General features: G+C 43.5%; 1 protein-coding gene across 1 annotated transcript in view; it reads left to right on the forward strand.

Annotated features, from left to right (window-relative positions):
- The first annotated feature begins 12,161 nt into the window (after window positions 1–12,161).
- Window positions 12,162–23,697, forward strand: part of LOC146181248 (uncharacterized) — a 34,476-nt gene continuing 22,940 nt past the window's right edge. Inside the window, exons 1-5 of the mRNA XM_084575733.1 lie at window positions 12,162–12,343; window positions 13,815–13,960; window positions 14,047–14,194; window positions 15,263–15,574; window positions 19,532–19,686. Coding sequence (XP_084431859.1) covers window positions 12,162–12,343; window positions 13,815–13,960; window positions 14,047–14,194; window positions 15,263–15,574; window positions 19,532–19,686 — 943 coding nt within the window. The remainder of the gene's footprint in view (window positions 12,344–13,814; window positions 13,961–14,046; window positions 14,195–15,262; window positions 15,575–19,531; window positions 19,687–23,697) is intronic.

Below are 23,697 nucleotides of genomic sequence, written 5' to 3' on the forward strand. Positions count from 1 at the left end.
GGCAATAGAGCGTTCCACCCACCAATGGTGGTTCGGTGCGCGTGGGCTGGAGCGCTTCGCACAGCGAAGAGGAGGAAGCTGAGGAAGCGTGATCGGTTTCCAACCACCTTCCCTGAGCCGGGCCATGTGAGCGCCGTTTGCCAACGCCATCCGAGGACTCCTGACCAGCAGCCTGTGTCAGGTAATGCGAGATCACGCGTAGTCCCAGTTGTCAGACAAAAACCGTGTTAGCTGCTTAACAGGCTGCTTAACAGGCTGCCTGTGCGTGTTTGGCTGGTGTTGCGTAAAATTGGAAGGTGCATTAAGCATCCGTCGAATATTAGAGTGATGCGGTAGGTAGTAGAAATAGCTATTCTTCATTCCTCTCCTGATGTTGGTGACACAAGCTCCTGTGTCAGGCATAGTAGTCCTTTTTTTTTCCTGGTACTGCCGCTTTTACTTCTTTTGCAGGCTACAGAATCTCTGGTTCCATGGCTGATAAGTACATACTCAAGATGTTTGTTTGTTTTTTTTTTGTTTTTTTTTTTTCCACTTCATGACCCACTTTCTTCTCACCCATCCTCTCCTTCCCACTCTTTCGCACCCACGTTCCCCTCCCCAGCTCTTCTTCTTCGGAAGCAAAAGCGTATTTAAACCCCTGCCAGTGATGATCGCTATGCCCAGACGAAGAAAAGTTCACTTGTCGAAACGTTGGCTCATCTGCGACCTGAGGCGTACCCTATTTACCCTTGTTCGGTTCTTCTTTTTTATAGAGTTTATCACGGTTACGTTAGGCTTTTGAGACGAAAATACATGAGTCTGGCCAGCTTGATTCACATAAAAAAAAACCACCAAACCTCAGCAAAGAGTGTAGACTATGAGGTTTCGGACGTTTTAGATACGGTGTATGCACCCAGTCGCGCTTAAGCACCGTCAGCTTTACTGAGTGGTGCGACAGAAACGCAAAGCAAGGTACTCAGTAAAAGTGGAGGTAGTACTGTAGAAAATGCTGCCATTCTAAAGCATTCCAGGCAGCTGTGCCACTATTTGTAAAGTCGGCGCAAGCCTGCTATCGACCCGGTGCACTAGTGGCTCACTTACTTTTCCTTGCTCCCCCAAGATACCTCTTTCACATCTTTCTGCTATACTCGATTGACGTTGTACATTTCGCATGCGGCTCTTTTATGCCCCCCAAAATAGCAGCGGGGAACTCGCCAAAATGGTTATATTTGTGGCGTCTTCATTTTCCTGCACTAAAAAAATATTTGGGAGGCAGCCAAACCCAGTAACACGTTAGTTAACAAATCTTGACGCACACGATCACACCATATAACTTGAAACTAGAGCAGAGAGGATAGGATGGGGACTGTGAAGATGCTGCCGGCCAAATGAACAAGGCAGCCAGGGATTGAATGTTGGGCGTGTGGGAACCCTAACTGTGAATCAGCAGCTGTTTGTTATATATATGCGGACTGAATTGCTGTTGCAGGGGTTCGTGGTACGCTGAGATGTTAAATTGCACCATCAGATATTATTTGTGCAATCTCTTACTTTGCTCTGGTGGTCTTATACCTGCGCATGATAGCATCCTAATGCTTTGAGAGTGGGCCTTATCAACTTCGCGGCATATCTTTTCCTTTCTCCAGGGCAGATGTTTATCAGGAAAAACAATGTAGACCCTGTGCTTGCCCGTTCTATCCCCCTAAGGATGTTTGCTGGTAATTGACATGTTAGCGACCGACAACAAACCTAGGGCATGCATTCGAAAGCTCTCTTTACTAACCAACACTGTTCTCTAGAATCCGTAAACGGGAAAAGTTAGCCATTCTTTGTCGAAACTATGTGTGTTCGCTGAAAAAGAGGCGGGTGCGAGAGTTTGACAAACGTTTTTATCGAACTGCACAAAAGAGACTTGCGATAACCTTCATTTGGTTGTGTCGTCATTTGAAGTCTCGTTAAAAAGGGGTGAATTTGTTAAATTATAGGGTATTGCCTGCGTCCTTCAGTCATTGTTGCAAATATTGGAGAGATGTGTATATACAGTGGTCCTGAGGATACGTTGAAGGGGACAAATGTTTTTGCGCGGCGTTGATTTTTATTAATGACGTCACGCGTATAACATGAAATTTGTTGGTCCGTCGACAGCCTGTTTCACACACCCAGGTGCGCATATTTGACCAAATTATTCAAACTGCAACATTTTTCTAGTTTATTAATTTGACCGGCTACACCCTTCCACACATTGTTATACCTCTCCACACGGTCTTGACCATAGGTCCGCGGCCGGAGATGAGGGCCCTCGTCGCACTTATTGGCGCCACTCTCGCCCATATCTCTTGCTGTCAAGCCTCGCCAACAGACCTTGAAGCGCAAAGAGGTAAGCGACCAGTTTATTGAACATTCCTCTCACTTTGTTCGCGTATACGTAGTCATTCATATGGACTCCGTATGCGTAGTGCACACATTCTCAGGGGCTCCTACTGCTCTGCTATCGTTTTCACAGACAAGTGGAACGGCTGATACAATCATTAATTTTTCATCAGAAAAAATTTTCGGAGCTAAACGTAGCCCCGTCCAGTCGTATAAATGTGAAATAAACCACTACGGAAGCAGTGAATTAATAGGAAGAGATCGCTTGAGAATCTACCTTGAAAAACAAAGAATAAAAGGGAGATGTAAGTTTTTAATCTACTTCTCACCGCACAAGTCCTGACACATGACATAAATGTCAAGACTCAACATTTAAGGCCGCAGCATTACTACCCGCAACCTTGGATGTCGCCGAGGTTCCAAAGTTGCTCTGAAACCTGCTCCGAGCAACCATTAAATAAACACAAAACTCACCTACAGATGGACTTGAACCCACTCCGAGGCAAAGAGATCAGATTCACTAGCCACTACCTACATTGTCACTACTCTACTCAGGGGGCAAGAACCATCGGCCCATTATAGCATTGGTACTATTTTGGCCAGGCACTGAGCCTGTGTAGGACCGCACATTACCAACGCATTGGGCCAATACATTGTGCTGTCTGAGTATAGCATAGTAGCCACTTTCTTCATGTTCTAAGCTGTCTATCTTTTACGTTGCGCTCTGCCTGATACCGCCTTCATTGCCGGCATCTACTCGCGCAACATAATGCTTTCGCGTTCATACATGTGGCTACTCAAACTAAACAGCCGTAAACGTTTACATAACAGCAACCATTATTTGGCAGCATTTTGATCAACAAAAAGCGGTTGCAGTAGTTTCATTCAAGAATTGCATCAGTGTCACCATGTTCTTTTCCATGTAATATTTCGCAGGTACAAAAGAGTGAGTAAATTTCTAACCCACCGTTCCGCCCAATCAAGGGTTGGCGCGAACTGGTTCTTTTTCCAGGCAGGGGTTCCTTACACCTACAGTGCTCCTCCGTCAGCGACGGATATCTTGGGCAAGGAGTAGGGTCTCGACGGTTGAGCTTATGACTTTTATGTACAACTATTTACACTGTATATTTATAAAGTTGGCAAAGGTCATAGCAAACACTGGGACTGGTTGGCCTCTCTTCCCGGGAGAGACTCCCACTTTCAGCAGAGCCGATGGTATAGGGCGCCGACCTAAAACACGACCCAAGCCAGAACAACCTACTCTCATCCGGCATCTTTCCTTTACACCCTGGGTTCTCACTCATTGGCCTAAACTATCCAATCACTGTCCATAAGCGGCATGATTGGGCCAAGAAAATTCACTCTCGCCCCGTACCTGGTCATAGCTGCCCGCTGTGCTGTTTCCGCACTGAAAACAATACGGGCAGATCACCCATGGTGGTTCTATTTCTTTTTTTTTAACTCGTGGAAACCGACCACTTCAGAGCTCGTGAGGATGATCGCTCCCATGCCTCTAGGGTTTTAACCTGCTGACCATCGTTAAACGATCGCCTCTGTCGTCCCATTGAGGGCACTTGCCTTAGCCTCCGCTGTCCAATACGGGGTCCCAACGCGGGAGTGATTAGGGGACGGTGCCGTCGCTTCGCGGCGCTTTTCTTGGAACAACACACAGAGGAAGAACCCCTTCCCAATCAGGGGATCAGGGGGATTTTCGAAACACTGCCCCGCTGTCTAGGGTTTAGGCGCCGGCGCATCACGCTGCCGCTTCTTGTCGGCTACCGGTCATCGGGGACAATGGACGCCCCCGCGCGTATTTTGACGATCCCTTACAGAGTGTTTAAACTAGAACTTCGTTCGAAACACACATTCAGCGCAGCGATACTTTATATCTTTAAAACGTTGAGTTATTAACCTATTTAAAAAAAAAAAACCTTCAGTTCAGCGAAGGGCAGACGCCCTAGGAGCAGAAAACCAGCCCTGTTTTGTGATTTTGTGAGCTGGAGAGGATCAGATAACTGCAAATTTCTTAAAGGACGGGGGGATATCGTGCTAGAAAAACTGGCCACCCTGTATACGCAGTGCCTGGTGTCATCGACGGTACCGGAACCACGGAACAATGCAAACATTATCCTCATTCATAAGAAAGGGGACTCTAAGGACCTTAAAAATTACAGACCAATCTGTCCACTGTCTGTTGCGTATAAGGTATTTACTAAGGTAATCGCTAATAGAATAAGGGCAACCTTAGACTGCAATCAAGCAAAGGATCAAGCAGGTTTTCGGAAACGATACTCTACTATCGATCATATCCATACCATGAACCAAGTGATAAAAAAATGCTCGGAATATAACCAGCCCTTATACAAAGCATTCATAGATTACGAAAAAGCATTTGACTCAGTTGAAACTTCGGTGGTGATGCAGGCATTGCGAAATCAGGGAGTAGACGAGCCATATGTGAAAGTGCTGGAAGATATATATAGTGGCTGCACAGCAACCATAGTTCTGCATAAAGAAAGTAACAAAATTCCCATAAAGAAAGGTTTTAGGCAAGGAGACACAATCTCCCCAGTACTTTTCACAGCTTGCTTAGAGGAAGTATTCAGGGACTAGGAATGGGAGCAGTTAGGGATAATTAGGGATAAGGGTAGATGGAGAATACCTCAGTAATCAGCGATTTGCTGATAACATTGTCTTGCTAAGTAACTCGGGGGATTAACTGCAAATAATGATTGATGATCTAGACAGGAAAAGTAGAAAGGTAGGCTTAAAAATCAATATGCAGAAGACTAAGGTAATGTTCAACAGCCTCGGGAAGGAACAGTAGTTTACGTTAGGTAGCGAAGCACTGGAAGGGAACAAAATGTAGCGCACCAAGACAAGGACAGAGAAAGAAGACACACACAGCGCTAACTAGTTGGAAGTTAGCGCTGTGTGTGTCTTTTTTCTCTGTCCTTGTCTTGGTGCGCTACATTTTGTTCCCTTCGATCATCTACCAACAAGCCCAGGTATCTACCCCACTGGAAGTAGTAGGCGAATATGTCTACTTAGGACAGGTAGTAACCGCAGATCCGGACCATGAAAAGGAAATAGCAAGGAGAATAAGATTGGGATGGAGCGCATTTGGCAAGCCCTCGCAGATTATGAGTAGCAGCTTAACGGTATCGCTCAAGAGGGAAGTATACAACAGTTGCATCTTACCTGTACTCACGTATGGGGCTGAAACGTGGAGGCTAACCAAGAGAGTGCTACTTAAGTTGAGGACAACCCAGAGGGCTATGGAACGAAAAATGGTAGGGGTAACATTAAGAGATAAGAAGCGTGCAGAGTGGGTCAGAGAAATAACTCAAGTTACTGACATTCTAGTGGAAATTAAGAAGAAATGGAGATGGGCAGGACATGTAGTGCGAAGAGAGGATAACCGATGGTCGCTTAGGGTAACAAACTGGATTCCAAGGGAAGGAAAGCGTAGCAGGGGGCGGCAGAAAGTTAGGTGGGCAGATGAGGTTAAGAAATTCGCAGGGGTCAAGTGGATGCAGCTATCACAGAGCGGAGAAATATGGGAGAGGCCTTCGTCCTGGAGTGGGTTAGTCAGGCTGATGATAATGATGATGATAGGTGACAATATCTCCGTTTTCATTTCGGGTGGTGTTTATGAAACTGAAACTCGGTAGTTTTAGGAACTGTGAGCGACTTCATTGTGGCCGCGTGCAACTTTTTATGAAACGTCCCTTCAACGCAGACGAGGGTGTGTGCGACGAGACGCGCTTCACCGCGGGCCTGCAGGAGTGCGACACCAAGTTCGACCTAAGCGTCGCGTTCGCCGGCAAGGATAATGCCTCGGTCGCCTGCTCGTGAGTAAAACCTATATACCAAGAGCCATGCGCTCCAGTGTTTAGAATTCCAGCTTTTCATTGTGATTTGCTTCAACTCGGACAAACAACTGGTTTAACTCTGCAAGACGTATTAACGAGCGGTGGCTGCGTTAAGACGAAAGGCCAGAAAAGTTGTAGCGGCAAAAGGAAAACTTGTATGTAGGGCACTGGAGAAAAAGAATGTGCACACTCGCCGGCGAATGCGTGCGTACCTGCAAGAGTGCGTGTGTGCCTGTGTATACTTCTTATTCCCGGTCCCGCCCCCTGCCAAACACGGTTCATTTTTCTGCTAATACGTGAGCTAACTTGCATAGCAATTCCGGTTTCAAAGGTGAAAATGTCTTATTAGTGCTTACGTATTAGGAGCTGACACCCAATTCAAGTTAAAGATCGCACCTGTACAGTCGCGGACAAAAGTGGTATACTCCACGCGAATCGCAACGACTGCATTTTTTCCGTATAAAAAATGTGCCACACAAAATTGCTTGGAATAGATGGAAAGTATATCAAGGAGCGTACGTTATGCACATCTCAGAAATAACTTCTTCTCTGTTGGAAAATCTGGCGGGCAGTTTTCTCACAGCGCGTGGAATATACCACTTTTGTCCGCGGGGGGTACAACGCGGGACTAAAGGAAAACGGTTTCGTCGATGTTGATGTTGAGGGTCACCCAGTAATTGCGCTGTTGTGGTGGCTTTTCTTTATTCGGAGAAGACTTGAAAAGAAACGTACCATGTTACTATTTTTGAAAGTTCCACACGTTGCATATCGCAAGGGAGGGTGGGGAAAAATTGCAGTTAACGATGCTGCCACGTGGTTTGGAGGGACAGTTTTAGAGTTTACGTGGCTGCTCGCTGTGATGAGGACGCACAGATATTTATTGATGAAATGAGGGTTTTATCGATACATTACGGCGCATGGTATGGATAATAAGAATTCATTTTAAATGCACGAATGCCTCTTTATTTCACTGCGTTCCTAAAATGTGCGTGATTTATATGGCGTGCAACACACAGGGGTTCATCTATTCAGTTCCCAGAAGACATGACAAAAAATTAGAGCGAAATGAAGATAGTGACGTATGACATTAAGAATACGGTTAACCTCATTGGAATTGCTGATCTTATCAAATGACTGTGTTATATTGTGCGCGAGAGATGCATGTGACTAAGGCCGAAACAATATCTGTGTATTTAGGCCGTTTCTTAAGACTAGCCGCAGCGAGAAGAAAGCAAAATCCGTCGAAGGGATGTGAACGTATCCTTCTCCGGTCATAGCTATGTGCAGCTATGCCGATCTCCTTGCATTCTGTTGTTTTTTGCTACAGAAATTATTGATCCTCCCGATTTAAAAGGGAACCAAGTTTGCGCACCCTTGAAGTTAATGGCTCTGCAATAAACATGTAGAAGAAATGCGCGGTTTTTCCTTTACGAGGCACCTTTCCTCTGGGCGTATATTGTAATGTTTACAGGTAAACGCGCCTGCAATATCTTTCAGCTTGGCGAGGTCCCTTAGCCTTAGCAGACTTTTATGTTGTGTTGTTCGCGACACACGAAGTGCATACTGAAAACGACTGACACTAGAATATTTCACGTGACTGGCTGGTGAGTATTATTAGCTTTATTTTCTTCTTGCGTAGTTTACAAATCATTAAAGCCTTGGCGAACTGCTAAACGATTGAAACGATACTGTATTCGGAGTTTAAAATAGTCCACTTGATATGTTCTGAATAATTCCAGATTTCTTCCTTACTTTTTGGAAGAGGTTAATTACTTATTCACAAAACTTCTGGAAAAGCTTTTTTCGATTTCGAGAGGGCAAGGAAAGCGAATCACAGGCATTATGAACAAGTTCAAGCGCAGCGCGCGAAGTTTTATCTATCCGAAATTTGATTTCTTAAAAACGAGGCTTTCGAACCAGAGCACCAAAATGAGTGTGTTTCAGACGACCTATTTAGAAGAGGCGGCATTATAGGAAGGTTTAGATATGCCTAATATTCAGAGATATTCAGAGATTAGAGAGAAATGATGAATGTACTTAATTGGTGACATGCGTAAAAGGCACAATTGGGGCTTTTATTCCGTGGGTAATGCGAATTCATTTTAAATATCCTATGATCACATTTAGAAGTGGAAAAGGTGCAAACAGTTTTTTGCATGCAACTGGACGGAGGAAGATTGCCGGTCAGAAGTGAAATGCGAAGGTGAAATGGCGCAAAATATTGGTCATTTCACTGCGGGCCGGAAGAAAATCGTTTTGCAGCTGCTTTTCTGTTGCTGCAGTTATACATATTACAAGTAATTTGAACATATTTAGTGGCGAAATATATCAATCCTAGGATACAACTGGATAAGGTTGAAACAGTTACCGTAACACATCTCAAAGCCATAAGACATACAGGAGTTACATTACTGAAGCAACACGGAGAAAAACCACATTTTGCTGCAAATGTGCTGAGAATTCACATATTAGAAGCCATAATATTGGGCAGATAGCTTTCAGATATTTGTAATTGGAAGAAGCAAGAGAGATGATATGCGCCTCTTTTACCGTGTCAGCGCGCAACTACCTATAATGTGCTACTCATACACAGCGTGGCACAGGGCGTGGCGATTCGTACACGGGGAGTAATAACTGTTAGTTCTTACCTATGTGACCTTCGAGATTCTATTAGTGATTGCGACTGAAGTGTGAAAGCTATCTCTTGACGATTATAAGGGTGCCATCTAAATAAAAGGCTAAGTCAACTACGACAATCGTTGCTGGGACTAAATGATTGCTAGGCTTCTCGCCTACTCTTCTTTGTCAATTAATTAGGTTATGCTTTCGAGCCTAAAAACTGAATTTTATTTAATCATTTCCTCATGCCTCTATGGTGACTTGCAGGGCGTTCAGCGAATACGAGGTCTGCTTGTCCAACTTAATGGGATTGACTGGGTGTGGTAGCGGGAGATTCCTCAGGAGGCAGCTGCGGCCGATGCGGAACTACTTCCAGCAAAATCAGCTCTGCGCCGGAAATACGAGCGGTAAGCCTGCGCTCTACTTTGTGAGACATAACAATGTGCATAGAGCGATCCGTGATGCCTTATCACGATGCAGTTACGTGAGGGAGGTCTTCATAGGCGTATAGATAGTTGCATGTGGCGCACAAAAGCCCAAGGGAAGTTGATGATGACCGACATCCATGAGGCCAACATGCTGTCTTGTATGTTGAGCAGTAGGCGGGAAATTACTGCCTGACGGAAGGTTACTAAACCTATATAAGTGCAAAAGCAGTTGTCCAGCCATGTCTTTTACTGTAATATTGCCTATCATCGGCGCCCGGCTGGCGGAGCAGGTGACACATTTGCACGCCAGCTGCCGCGCTGCTAGGCACAGTCACTGTGAGACTAGCGGCTGTCGAGCCACTGAAGCGGCCATTTTTCTTGCGCGCAATTAGCTTGTATGTCATCACTAATGGATAAAAGCGTAATGTGAGAGGCAGAAGATGATGCAAGTTGCAGTAAGACCAGGAGAGCGCACCATCAAGCTGGAAGCTGGCCCGAATAGAAAGCGTGTCAAACGCATTGTTGAACACGAACGTCGTGCCGCTTACATCTGATCAATGGCTTAACTTTAACCTTTTAACTTAACTAACCTTTTCACCTCTGTCACCTGCGTTTGTTTATACATCTGCCATATGTATTTCTATTACTTTAGCGTTACAAGAAATTTCACACAAGCTATACACCCGCAATCGTTGTTGTTATTTATGCACACTCCGGCGGCAGCATGCGATACTAAAATCTTGCACTACCGCTTTATTGAATAACTCTGACGATGAAAAACCATGCGCGCAGAGGAAATCGAGGAATGTTGTGAAAAAAGCTGGTGAAGGCGTTTTCAGGTAGATCTTTTGCAGATTACTAATGGATTGCCAATGCATGGTTGCAAACAATAACACAGAAAATGTGGATGGCACTAGACTGTAACACATGCTTCACATCGACAAGGGGGTAACTTGAGGAGGGCAAAAATTACTCATTATTGGTAGACAAAGCAACAATGCAGCTAGGACGGAACAAAAGTAGCAGTAAAATGAGGAAAGCACAAAAAAGTGGTGGAGTGCAAAGCTGATTTTGAGATTTTTAGCTATTGGTGTTGGTTCTTCTACACGCACTGGCATCGCACAGCCCGCAGATGTCTTTTGCATTTTGCTTCATTGTAACGTGATGGCGTTTCTAAGATTGCATCGTATACGACTTGGCGCTCAGGAGCTGAGTGTTGTAAATATTCGTCGGAGGTACTTAGATCCCTCTTAAGTTCGGTAAGGCGTAAGCCTTTCCTGCGACTCTTTGCACTTAGTTACGGCTTTTCAACCCATTTGCTCCTTGTTATCTCTCTTTTTTTTTACATCAACTCCCTTTTCTCTCCTTCCACGTTTTTCGCACAAGTTGACGTATTTTGCACAATTTCAAAGTCCGTGGCTGTTTTACGTCTGTACACTATATCGAGTTTTTCGGCTATTTTGACGTCCAGTGTACCTTTTTGGCATATATATAACTAATTACTCCATATTGACGAAATTGTCCACGCCCCCTGATAATTCAATTCATTTCTCGACAATGACGGTGTGAAGCCCTTCGCGGAGGCACCAATCCCGTCCACACTCACGAGCTTATTAAGGTGCCACATTTGGCGTCTTCTCTTAATCTATGCCAGTGTGATTGCGCATAGTGCGGCTGCAGGAACTCAATGTTTGTTTGGAGTCTGACAGTGCTTTTACTGTCATGTAGCGTGCATCGCCCATTGTTAGGTGGTCCTATCACCTATACGGAGTCGATTTCCATGTCTTATGCGGAGGTGAGAATTGGTGGCAATTGCTAGTGATGCAGCCAGTAGTGTGTACGACTCATGCGAGAAGCAATGACGCACAGTCACGCAAGTCATGTCATGACTTAGCAAAAACTGGCTCTGTTAAATTTTAATTCGGGTAATGCTGATGACGAAATCGCAACGGGGATTCGAAATTCCCCCTGATCACGTCACAATGCCGTGATATCGTCATGTTAGCTAGTGTTCACAGCTTTCTTGGTGATACGTTGCAGCTGGCGTTTAAAGCTAATTTACGCATAGCAGCTGATGTTCAAGTTTTCTTTACGCATTGTCACTAACACATTGTCAGCGTGAAAAACATGTGTGGCCGCTCAAGGCCATTCCTGGTCGTGCTTGAGGAACTTATAACGCTAACCAAATACTGTCGAAAACCAGTCTAGGCATTGTATAGGCGTCCGCTGTTGAACCCTTTTGACCCTGGTGGCGTCATTTGACACCAAATGTTTCACTAGTGTATCAAGAACAGTAAACAAGCTGCTGATAATTATTGTGATAATTCCCTCTTAAATATGTTGCAGGATTGTTTTCATAATCAAAATTTATTTACACTGAAAGGTCAATTTAGGCAGATTACATGTGTTACAGAAGTAAAACGGTAGCCAGCAGATATGCCTGCCAACGAAATGGCGAATATCAAACCAGAGTCAGACATGCAACACCAGAAAAATGTTAAAAATATAACAGCCTAGTAAAAATGTACTGCGTCGAAACAAAAATAAATGCGGGTGACACCAGTAAAACGATTTCAGGAAAATAGGGTAATTGTTGCAGTATTTGGGAGTTGATTGTGGTACAGGGAAGCAATTACCACTTTGCAACGCGAGATTCACCGGCACATATGTGCAGTAGTGAACATGGTATCGCTACTCTGATAGATGCAGCGTGAACTCGTTGTGCTACGAATATTGACGTCATAGTTGTCGCAGTGTTGACAATATGCGTGGCTTGAGGGCTCGCTGTCAATCGCGCAAAATTCCATGGGACCGGTATATATGCACCCAATGATCGCTGAAAAACAAATTGTTTCATTATCATTGATGCACCTGCTGGGTTTAACTGCTGATGGCTCTCTCTTTAGCACCACTTCAATATGCGCCACCAAAAAAGAAGAATCGAGGCCACAAGGACGCGTGTCCTAAGGACGAGGTATGGAATACGCAGTTCCTTTGCGGCCAGAGGTTTGACAAGGAGTTGGGAAAAGTTCAAGGCGGCGAGAGAGGAAATGATACTCGTTATATTTGCAGGTAAGTATTGATTGGTTTTCGGAAAGACAGCGAAATGACTGGAAGCTACTCATGTATTTGGTTAACATGCAGCGTAAATTGAGGAAGTATTTTTTTTTTTTTAACAGTTAGACCTCACATTAGAAGTCCGAAAACATGACATATATTTTCGGCTTTCCTTCTATTTTGTTATTCTTGAATGTATAATAAAACGTTCAGTGCACTTACAATTTTGGAATTTCTAGAGCATCAAGGAAAAAGTAGAGCTTTCGTTTCTTCGAAACATGTTCATGTGTTGGTTTTAAGCTGTTCAAAAACTAAAAATGCTTTTCATTTCAATAAGGGGTGTTGGTATTGTGACGACAATTACGCTTCGCCGCGCGATGTGGCACATGTCGATGAGAAGGACGATGTGGAGGTGCAAGGACTGGGGCAATTAAGCCGTGCCCTGACTGTTCCTGACATTCATGTATTCCCCGCCTGTAAATAATAATGCACCCCTGTAACAACATGGTGTAGCATAGTCCTGGTCCGTGTAGAACTTCGACGAAGTCAACGCTTGGGCGTGCTCCCGCCTCTCCTAACAGCCATGATGAGCCACGACGGAGAAGCTCACTATTCGCGTGAAACTGGAACGGCCTTCAACTCAGGCAGCGAACATCAAATACCAGCCATCTCTTAGCCCAGAACATTTTTCCGATCTCGCCGTTGAGGATGTAGAAGATTGGCTGACGCACTAAATGGGTCAGCAAATATCGCTTGGTCTGTGCCATGCAACTCGTAAACATGGCCTTCTTCATGGTTCTAGATCCACGAAGACAACCTCTCTTCATGTGACAAATTTGTTAGATAACTAACAGTTTCGGATAGTCTACATCTAAAATACGCAAGGCAGAACAAACATTCTGAACGAGCGCAGTTGCCTGGAGAGATCTGCACCACTTGAATCGATTAAGTCCTGAAACTCTGCCGCATTGTGAATAGACGCATGCAGGAAGAAGACAAGATTGGCTATCTCCTAAAGGGGTTTTCGGAAGGTGTTTATCGTTTTCTGCTAACCAACGAAACTCTCGTCACTACCTCGAATCTTATCTCCAACACTGCCTCACGTTCAAATCGCTAAAGATGCGCCAAAAATTTGCGTAACAGGAACATAGGTGAGCAGGAACTTGAGTTGCCGAAATGACGACGAGCATTCTGGGGACCGAACAAACTGGGCTTCTTTTTGCAGGAGGCAAGTGAGCTGATGAGCAATTTAGGCGAATCATTTTATGAAGCGGCAGAAATGTGAAGTTAGACCCAAAAAGCTTCTGAAATGATTTACCTTTCGAGGTTTTGGAAAGTCGCGCACTGCAGCAATCACATCAGCTCACTTTCAAGTTTTTGAATACGCTCGCACTTCGAGAAAAATTGAAATCGGCTTTGTGCAAGTCTAGGTTAAGTTCTATTTCTTTTGTTACCGTTCACACAGGTCTGTGAGACGTTATTTTAGGTGCATTAACACTGTGCTTGGAGACGAATCTTGTCAAAACGATACCGAGTTCATGCATCACGCCGACTACTTCTCTACTGTGCTGACACACAAGTACCGCGACCAGTGCCCAGCCGAGTTAGGGCGTCAGACGCAGCGCCCCAGAGGTAAGCTCTACTTGCCGGAGACGAGGATTGTTTCTCGTTCCCTAACAACTGAAACTTCTGGTTGTCACCTCATGCTCCCTTTCAAGTAAAGGTTCTCCGCGCAATCGGAGTCGTCGGCCAGACCACGGGGCAGTCTTCGTGCGAGCAGGACAAGCTAACCAAGGAGTTCTTCGCCTGTGGTCTGCTCTTCAATGTCATCGTTAGCCGCAATCCACCCAAGGAGAAGCTGTGCACGTGAGCATGTTTACTTATTTATACTACTGCTGCTACTACTACTACTACTACTACTACTACTACTACTACTACTACTACTATTGCTACTGCTACTACTACTATTGCTACTACCACTACTACTACTACTACTACTACTACTACTACTACTACTACTACTGCTACTACTATTGCTACTGCTACTACTACTATTGCTACTACCACTACTACTACTACTACTACTACTACTACTACTACTACTACTACTACTACTACTGCTACTACTACTACTCCTACTACTACCACCACTACTACTACTACTGCTGCCACTACTACTGCTAATGCTACTACTACTACTTATACTACTACTATTACTACTATGATTATGTATGATTATGTAATTACTAATTATCATTGCATAACTTGTAAAATACAAACAAAAATTGATGGGCCCATACTCATTGGCTGGTAACGGTTCCATGATCAACATTCGATACAAAATACATGTAGCGCGCGAACAAAGAAACAAGAAATAAAATCCATAACACAGTAACTCGTAACGTGCATAGTTTATTATTCAAAAATGATTATAAAGTCACTTATCAATCATATTTCTAAAAAAAACAACCTCTTTAATTCAGGAGTAAAATTAGGGACTTGGTTTAAGTTTAGAGCAAATAATTCAAAATAAGAGTGCCGTTAAAGTGTACGAGAATTTTTCCTTACAAGTTCTCACAAGGAGGTAGATTAAAAATTTGGTGACCAGCAAAATGCACGTATGCGAACCAGGTTAAAGAAAAAGACAATGCAGACTGGAGCCGTGAACAGTACTGCGGCAAATGATCAAAGTTTAATGTTAAGTCTCTCCTCAGTGTTTAATTCTTTTGCGCCTCAATGCATAAAATTCTGTTTTTAGTGAACGTAGCATGGTTTGGAATGAAAAGCGCTAAGATTAGGGTCCAGGCTGGCTTCAGTGGTCCAGAAAATGCCTTGTAAGTGCCCTAGTACCAAAGCATGTCGACACACAGACATAGCTCGGGAATCAGTCGAGGACCATGAACGAAACTGTGGGCATGGCCGTTGTCCGTGCAGGTCTTACAAAAACTTTCAGAGCTGCACGCAACAGTTACAGTGCGCCTCTCCGTCTGACTTCAACACGCACTCTATGCGTGTCGTGGACGTCCTTCTGAGCCCGTACGACAAGTACTGTCGGGGATTCGAATCCTCTGAATCTGGGCGCACCGTTCCGCCTCTGCCGACGGGGGGTCAAACCAGTCAAACAGAGGCGGTGTGCAACGAAGACCTCTATTTGGAGAAGTACTTCGAGTGCGGCCTCATGTACCTTTTCAACCTGCCGGGCGCCAACATGACCGACCACGCCCAGCGCACAAGACTGGTGTGCGAGTGAGTTGAGGCGCCTTTTCACCTTCCCTCGGTGCGGACCATCCCTGTCTGCAGAACTTCCTCCGGAGTGCTGCATTAATTAATTAATTAATTAATTATTAATTAATTAATTAATTAATTAATTAATTAATTAATTCATTCATTCATTCAGTGCACGGTAAAGAACTCCATGTGGTCGAAATTTCCGGAGTCCTCCACTACGGTGTCTCACATAGCCTCAGTTGCTTTGGGACGTTAAACCCCACAAACCAACCAAACCAACCAAACCAACCAACCATTCATTCAATCAATCAATCAATCAATCAATCAATCAATCAATCAATCAATCAATCAATCAATCAATCAATCAATCAATCAATCAATCAATCAATCAATCAAATAATCAATAATTCGTAATTATTGTTTATTTAATAAATAAATATTACAGCATAACTTGTAAAATACAAACAAAAATTCATGAGCCCATACTCTTTGGCTGGTAATGGATCCATAATCAACATTGGATACAAAATAATTGTAGTGCGCGAACAAATGAAACAAGAAATAAAATCCATAACACAGTAACTCGTAACGCGCATAGTTTAAACAAAAAATGGTTATAAAGTAACATATCATTCATAATAATTCTAAAAAAAAAACCTCTTTAATTCAGGAGTAAAATTAGGGGCTTGTTTTATATTTAGAGCAAATAATTCAAAATAAGAGTTCCGTAAAATGTACGACCATTTTTCCGTACAGGTTCTCACAAGAAGGTAGATTAAAATTTTGGTCTGGGGCAGCTCTTGTGTTTATTAAAAGAATAAAAAAGGGAATGACGTGGATCATTAGTTACTATAATTCTGTGAACAATCACAGCAATTATGAATTCGCACTGTGAACTTACTGGCAGAACATTAGAAAACTTCGCTCAATCTGACTCCAGATTAGGAGAAGTATGATTGCCTGTGTGTTGTTCTGAAAGTTTGGTTTGGTTTGTGGGGTTTAACGTCCCAAAGCGACTCAGGCTATTAGAGACGTTGTAGTGAAGGACTCCGGAAATTTCGACCACCTGGGGTTCTTTAGCGTGCACTGACATCGCTCAGGACACGGGCGCCTTGCTTTTCGCCTCCATCGAAAAGCGGCCGCCGGGGCCGGGATTCGATCCCGCGTCCTTGGGAACAGTGGTCGAGCGCCGTGACCACTGCGCCACCCCGGCGGGGTTGTTCTGAAAGTAAAATAACAGTAAAATAACAGCCTCTTTTTAAGGATTTGTTAGTAACACACGGCTTGTTTAGGACGCCCCTGCTGGCGCTGAGTTACAGTGCGAAGCCGCCTATGATGGTGACATTTGTGGATTATAAAAGCACTTTTCGTATAATTACTATTTCGGGAACGACGTCAAATTCTACAAATACAACACATCGCTTGATATGAAAATAAAGGAAGTAAATGTGTTTAGTTGATTAGTGAAATAACATGTATTCTGGTGCCCAAAGAGTCCCCAATGTAGCCCCACGGCTAAATACATACAGGTTGTCTGCCTCAATATAATCACGGTTCTAAAAACACGGTTTGCCCTGGCTCATTAGAACCAATTTAGGGCCGCACTTAGCAAGGCGCCTATCCTTGTATTCGATATTTTGTCGTTTGCTGAATTTCCTAATTAGTGCCGTGTAATAAGCTAATTAATTTCTAATTATGGACTAAATAGGGAAAAATGAGTATGTGAAAGTTTGTAGATCTTCAAAAACAAATGCGTAGGGCATTTCCGGTTAAACCTAGTTATATGAGCGTAAGCAAACATACCTACACGATCATACTGGCGTCTCTTATCTACGCTACCTTCTCGCTCTTCGTCGCTTTCTGCCTCGAGTCTGTCACGCTTTCTATTCGCTGCTGCTTCTTGTCGAGCTATAGTGGCTCGATGATCATACTCAGCCTGACGGCTGCGCCGAACTTTTACGTACTCATACCGTCGCCCACGTCAAGCATGGCGAGACTGAGCAACGAGGCGGCATCGAAGCAGTCGTTAAACCCCGACTTTTCACGTAGCATAAGTGGAAAATATAGTTTTTTTTTTCCACAGACCGTGCATGACTGGAACTGTCTTCCTGTTGTAGGTCGCTACCTGTCCTCCTATCTCCTTTCTGACTGCTTTGCAAAAGCACATATCAATATGAGCGCAATATTTGTTGTCCTTGTTGTTTTTTCTTTCTTCTTGTAGCTATATTGAAATTTCCCCTAAATTAATCTCAAATCTTTATGTTAAAGCAGTGCTGCACTGTAAAATGTTCTTGTGTGTGTGAGTGTGTTTTGGCCATGTTTGTCTGCCTAAAATGGTTCTTTTCATTTTTGGTTTTCTTCTGTTTGCCCTACCACGTGGGGTTTTACGGTTTTTATGTGTGCATTGTGAATCGCATCATTTGCCTAACTTATTCTGCACTTTTTGTCTGTTTTTATTTATGTTGTTATGCCCCCTACAATAATGCCCCAGTGACTACGCTGTAGGTATTCTGTATAAACAAACAAGCAAACAATCAAACAAATAAATAAATCAGAACGACCGTTTGGTGACCATGGATAGTGGTACGGACAAGGGTGACGAAGAACCGGCCAATAGAGTAGACACGAGCCTTTCCTCTAGATCCGCGCCGGCGGCTCAAGGTCAAAGACGAAAGTGAATTATAAGTGAATTATCTCGAGCCTTTCAGTGCGAAAAGTAGAACTGTATACATTCTAATCAGCAGCTAGCTACGTTGTTTCCATCGAGCGATAATTCACGCAAAGTACGGTTTTACCAGCCGTAATCAATAACTAGAGCAACAAAAACCGTGCACGCATAAGCGTCGCCGCTACAAAGCCCCGAAACGCGTGTACAACAACATCGACTTCTGTCTGAAAAGCTGTCCCGCACGAAGCTTCGTGAGCGCACTGGACGAGTGAATTAAGCTAACCGCTGGTCACCTGAGAGAATTGTTGGAAGGACAACAAACAAAAGCTACGTAAATCGTACCTTCCCGTTCTTCGGGACAATTTACAAGTATTGTATTGACATCTTTATGAAACTAATAATCCGAAAGTAGCTGATTATTACCTGCGCCTTAAATAACTTTGGTAAAACAACATGTAGCCTAGGAAAGGTGGCTCAATATGTTTAGGCGTAGATGGCCTTTGAAGGTAACTATCGCGTCCGAGCAAGGTTGCAAGCAGCGCATCCAGCTTGCTTCTCGGCGTGCTACGATACACTAACAATTAAACAAACGAAAAACAGACAGGACAAAAGGCGTTGTTTTCGCACTGTCCATCCTGCCTGTTTTTACGTTTGTTAAATTTTTAGTGTATCGTAGCGCGCTGAGAGCAAACATGCAGAACCAACTGGCCCCTTTCACAGCACTGCTTGCATCCATCTGCCAACTACATAGCAATTCTTCTGAAACGTTTCTTTTTTCTTTTTGTGTCTGTGATATATATATATATATATATATATATATATATATATATATATATATATATATATATATATATATATATATATATATATACATAACTTCCACAGACATGCGAAAAGAGGAGCATGAATATGCAGGTAATAACCGAGTGTGCAAGGTCTAGCTCCTTCCTTACGGTTTCTACTTCTAACTGGTTTGGTTTGGATTATGGTATTTAACGTACCAAAGCGACTCAGGCTATGGCAGACACAATAGTGGAGTGCTCCACAAATATCGACCGCCTGAAGTTCTTTAACCTACACTGACATCGCACAGCACACGAGCGCCAAGTTTTCAACCTTCACCGAAAAGCGGCCGCTGTGGCCGGGATTCGATCCCGCATCCTTTGGCACATCATTCCAGCGCCCTAATCGCTGCACAACCGCGGCGTGTCTCCTGCTTCTAACTGATGTCAAGTCATGCCTATACGCAGAATGGGTATTGAAACTTTCAAACGTGCCATTTTACTGTCTCATTCATCTTGTTGCAGCCTGGTGGAGAAGCACAAGTCGTGCGTGGAGAATATAAAGACGATTGCAAACTGCCCACTCGGCATCGGCATTCACGAAAACCTCGATTACTTCGACAAGCAGCTTCGGGAGACTCCGAAACCACAATGCAGCTCCGGCCTTCTCAGGGGATCCGGTATGTTCGACGCAACTCCTACAAAATGTCTGCAGCACTCGTTGGTAAACCAGACTCTTTCTGGAGGCATAATCACGTAAACTGAAACTTTAGGGAAGCGATAATCTTTCTACTCGGGCAGAGCAGCGATTTCTAGCAAGGAAGTCTTCGAGATCACTTGAATGAGTGTTTCACCCTACGTGGCGCTACGTTTTCTTTCTCTTACTGAACGTCATTAGGTATAAGCTGTTCTTTCGACCACTACACTGCTCTGACTATTTAACAAGAACGCCCGAGCCCGCGGTCAAGGATACGTGTAGGACATTTGTGATAATCAGCCGCGTGAGTGAAGATGCCGCAGAATTGCGCAGTATCCCATTACGGTAAATAATTACCCATGCGCGACCTTATTGTACAGGACCAAGTGCGTCATACATCCGAGAGTTGTTCTCGCTGGTGCTGAATATTTGTGATAGATCATTAGAAAAAACATTAACCACGGTTACATAGTTTTTTTTATTTTCGGCAGCACCAAGGTCGGGACAAGCCTCCATCTATAATGCACTTCCTAATCATTTCATGCAACATAACATAGGTCCCTTCCGCACCGGCTTGCGTGCTCTTCAAAACAGCAGCCCCTTCCACGTGCTTGGCATTCGTCATGAATTGTCTTTTGAAATTTAGCCCTGCCACAACATTTTCTGATCCCCGCTGCAACTAAAATAAGTCTCTTGGCGTGGCTGATCATTAATTGATCAATCTGCGGCATGTGCAGTGCGGTGAGGCAAACTATATTAAAATATCTAGCACTTCCTTTACGAAGAGGGTGCCGCCGGTGCGCAATTCACGTCTCTTGTGGCAGCAACGAGCTTTACATTATTTTACATTTTACATTATTAATAGTCATAAAATAGTATTACAGCAGTGTGGTCATGTCCGGTAGCCACAAGCACAGCAAGGAAACGAAAAGAAAAGGGTTTGTTGTTATCTTGTACAAGAGATATTATCCAACAAAGAAATTATTCATATTGGGGACCATGTAAATAACACCAACAAGAACGTGAAACAAAAAAAGCACTGGAAAGTATAATGAAATGGCAAAAAATATACATAAGAGAGTTTATTATTCAACGATTTAGAGAAGGGGCATGTTTGTACTTTAGTAATTTTATAGAATTAACCTCGGTTTTATAGCTAAACTTCTACAATAATGATTGCGGAAGTCATACTAAATGCAATTTATTATGTGCTTTTTGAGTCGTCACTTACTATATTTTAGACAAGTTGAGGTATGTTGCCGCACTCTTGCTTAATCATGGGAAATTGCATGAACACGATCGAGTTTCAAATAAATCATGCTTTGAACGCAGCAGTTCACTATGGTTTGGGGAGAAATGCAAGTGGTATAAAATTATTTTGAAAAAAAAAATAATTTACCAGGGCGGTTGAATAAAAAGCCACTAACATTATCATAAGACATTTTTGAATCCACTAAAGATTCGTACTGCACTCATTTGAGTTGGGATTTTAGCGTCTTGTATCGACACATGAGCTGCGAGTGACGCTGTCATTGATGGCCCTGGAGTAATTTAGACCATTTTGGTTTCTTTCACCGGCTGCGACATCAAGCAGCTCAGTAGGTTGGTCCACTAACCGAGAGGTCTAAGCCTTATACAGATTTGTATAACGGGTGGTTTACGTTATTTGTACCAAGAACTATTAAAAACGGAAAAATGCAGCTGCGCTATGATAACGATAATAACGGTCGACAAGTAGCCATCCTGATAGTGTTTTTCAGCTTAGGTACATTTCTATTATTAAATGTACTCCAAAGTTCACTTTGGTAAGTTCTGGAAAGGGCTAAGCATGAAGGCCTACAAATAAGTTTTGCAAAAATATTCTTAACTGGTCTTCCTTTTCGGCATTTACTGAAATAAGACGCTCTGACGAGATGGTTCTTCTATTTGAAGCTAAAGTGTAAAACTGCGCGAAAAAAGACGGGTTTGAAAGGCACACACACAAGAACAAACAAGGCACAGACATCCAACTAAATTTATTTATAAGGCAAGATGACTTATAAAGCCTCTTAACTAGGAATACACTATTGCGGTAAACACTCGACATAAGTACAGGAACACTTTACAGCCGAATCGTAGTGCTGTCCCACCCGAACATGCTCTTCTAATACTCAAGCTCTTATCTCGATAGTGATTTCTGTTGGCAATCGGGAAGGCATGGATTACTTCCTTTTCAGTTTTGTCTCGAGTATTAGAGAGGAGGGGTTATTGTCCAGGTAAGGGACGCATCCGCGGCTTCTGCAATACAGTGGTAAATTGCTGCCTATACCGGTGCGTATCGACCTATTGTGTTCAAGGAGCCGCTCATTGATCACTGGCCGGTTTGGCTGATGTATACTCGACCGTAAGATAGAAGCATCTGATAGATGGCCCCGGAGATTACCTAGAAAACTTGGTCTGATGAATTTAATCTGCACGTTCTGTGCTCCGTTTTTATTGCTTAATTCCTTTTAAAAGCAAGGGCAAACTATTTTGAGGTTGACAGGCGCCGAAACAACAACACGAATTCCATATCTGCCCACCACCTTCTTGACGTTATATGTTCAGTTCAGTTCAGGCGTTCAGTCGTGTCCGACTCTTCGTGACCCTATGGACCATGTCACGCCACGCTTTCCGGTCTCTCACTATCTTCTTAACATCACATAGCTTCATCTGCAATGCCTCGAGAATGCCATCTAACCATCGCGTTCGCTGCCTACCCCTTCTCCGGCGACCCTCAACCTTTCCCAACATCAAATCTTTCTCCAGCGACTCCTCTCTTCTCATCAGATGACCAAAGTAGCTGAGCTTTAACTTTAGAATTTGACCCTCCAATGAGCAGTCAGGGTTTATGGTCGACAATATCGACTGATTTGATCTTCTGGCAGTCTAAGGAACTCTTAAGAGTCTTCGCCAGCACCACAATTCAAACGCGTCAATTCTTCGGCGGTCAGCCTTTTTCACAGTCCAACTCTCGCATCCATACATCACAACTGGAAAGACCATAGCACGGGTTATACGGATCTTGGTTGGCAGACTAATGTCTCTGCTCTTTACTAGGTGGTCAAGGCTAACCATTGCTCTCTTTCCCAGAAGCAGGCGTCTCCTAATTTCATGGCTGCAGTCTCCTTCCGAGGTAATCTTGGCGCCCAAGAACAGAAAATCTGTCACAGCTTCCACTTCTTGTCCATTGATTCTCCAGGACTTGATAGGGCAAGACGCCATGATCTTCGTCTTTTTAATGTTCAGTTTAAGCCCAAACTTCTCACTCTCTTCTTGTACGCGCATCAGAAGTCTCTTGAGTTCCACTTCACTTTCTGCCATTAAAGTGGTATCATCCGCATATGTAAGGTTGTTGATACGTTGAGACACTAATAATGCAGCGTGAAAAATGTCGTTAGACAGCTAAATGCTGAAGCTCTGTTGGTAGCAGTAGGTCTATTTCATTCTTATTTTACGTTTCTAGTTTACAAACCCTTGCCTTTCAGGAAAAGGGCTCCCTCCATAATTCTTGTATACCGTAAAACTTTATTGCTCTCAATTTGGGCTCAAACCAATATTCCTCCGATCCCGATCCTAGCGTGAAAACCACTACTAAATCATCGTAGTTCTCCATGTCTAGCGTAAGGATGATGGCAAGATTACGTACAGTAACGTTGCAGTTAATGATAATGACAATGGTGGTAGCAGCGATGACTGTGCCGATGAATTTAGTCGGTAATAATGAGAGTATAGGCAGTGCTGATAATAATAATAGTAGGGATGAAAGTGACTGTGCAGTTAGTCAAAATAGTTCTGTAAAGTAGCTTTCGCTAGTTTAACTCTTAGGTAGACTTAAGTCCAGCCCTGTAATTTATTACATGTTTTGCGTACAAACTTTTCAAGAAAAACAAAAACACGCAATAAAAACGATTTTCACTATACCTTATCTATACAGTAAAACTTTAATTTGTTTCCTGTGGTCATTTATGAGGGA

The sequence above is a fragment of the Amblyomma maculatum genome, chromosome 8, assembly GCF_055883805.1.
Source record: "Amblyomma maculatum isolate TAMU_Amacu chromosome 8, ASM5588380v1, whole genome shotgun sequence".
NCBI classification, from domain to species: domain Eukaryota; kingdom Metazoa; phylum Arthropoda; class Arachnida; order Ixodida; family Ixodidae; genus Amblyomma; species Amblyomma maculatum.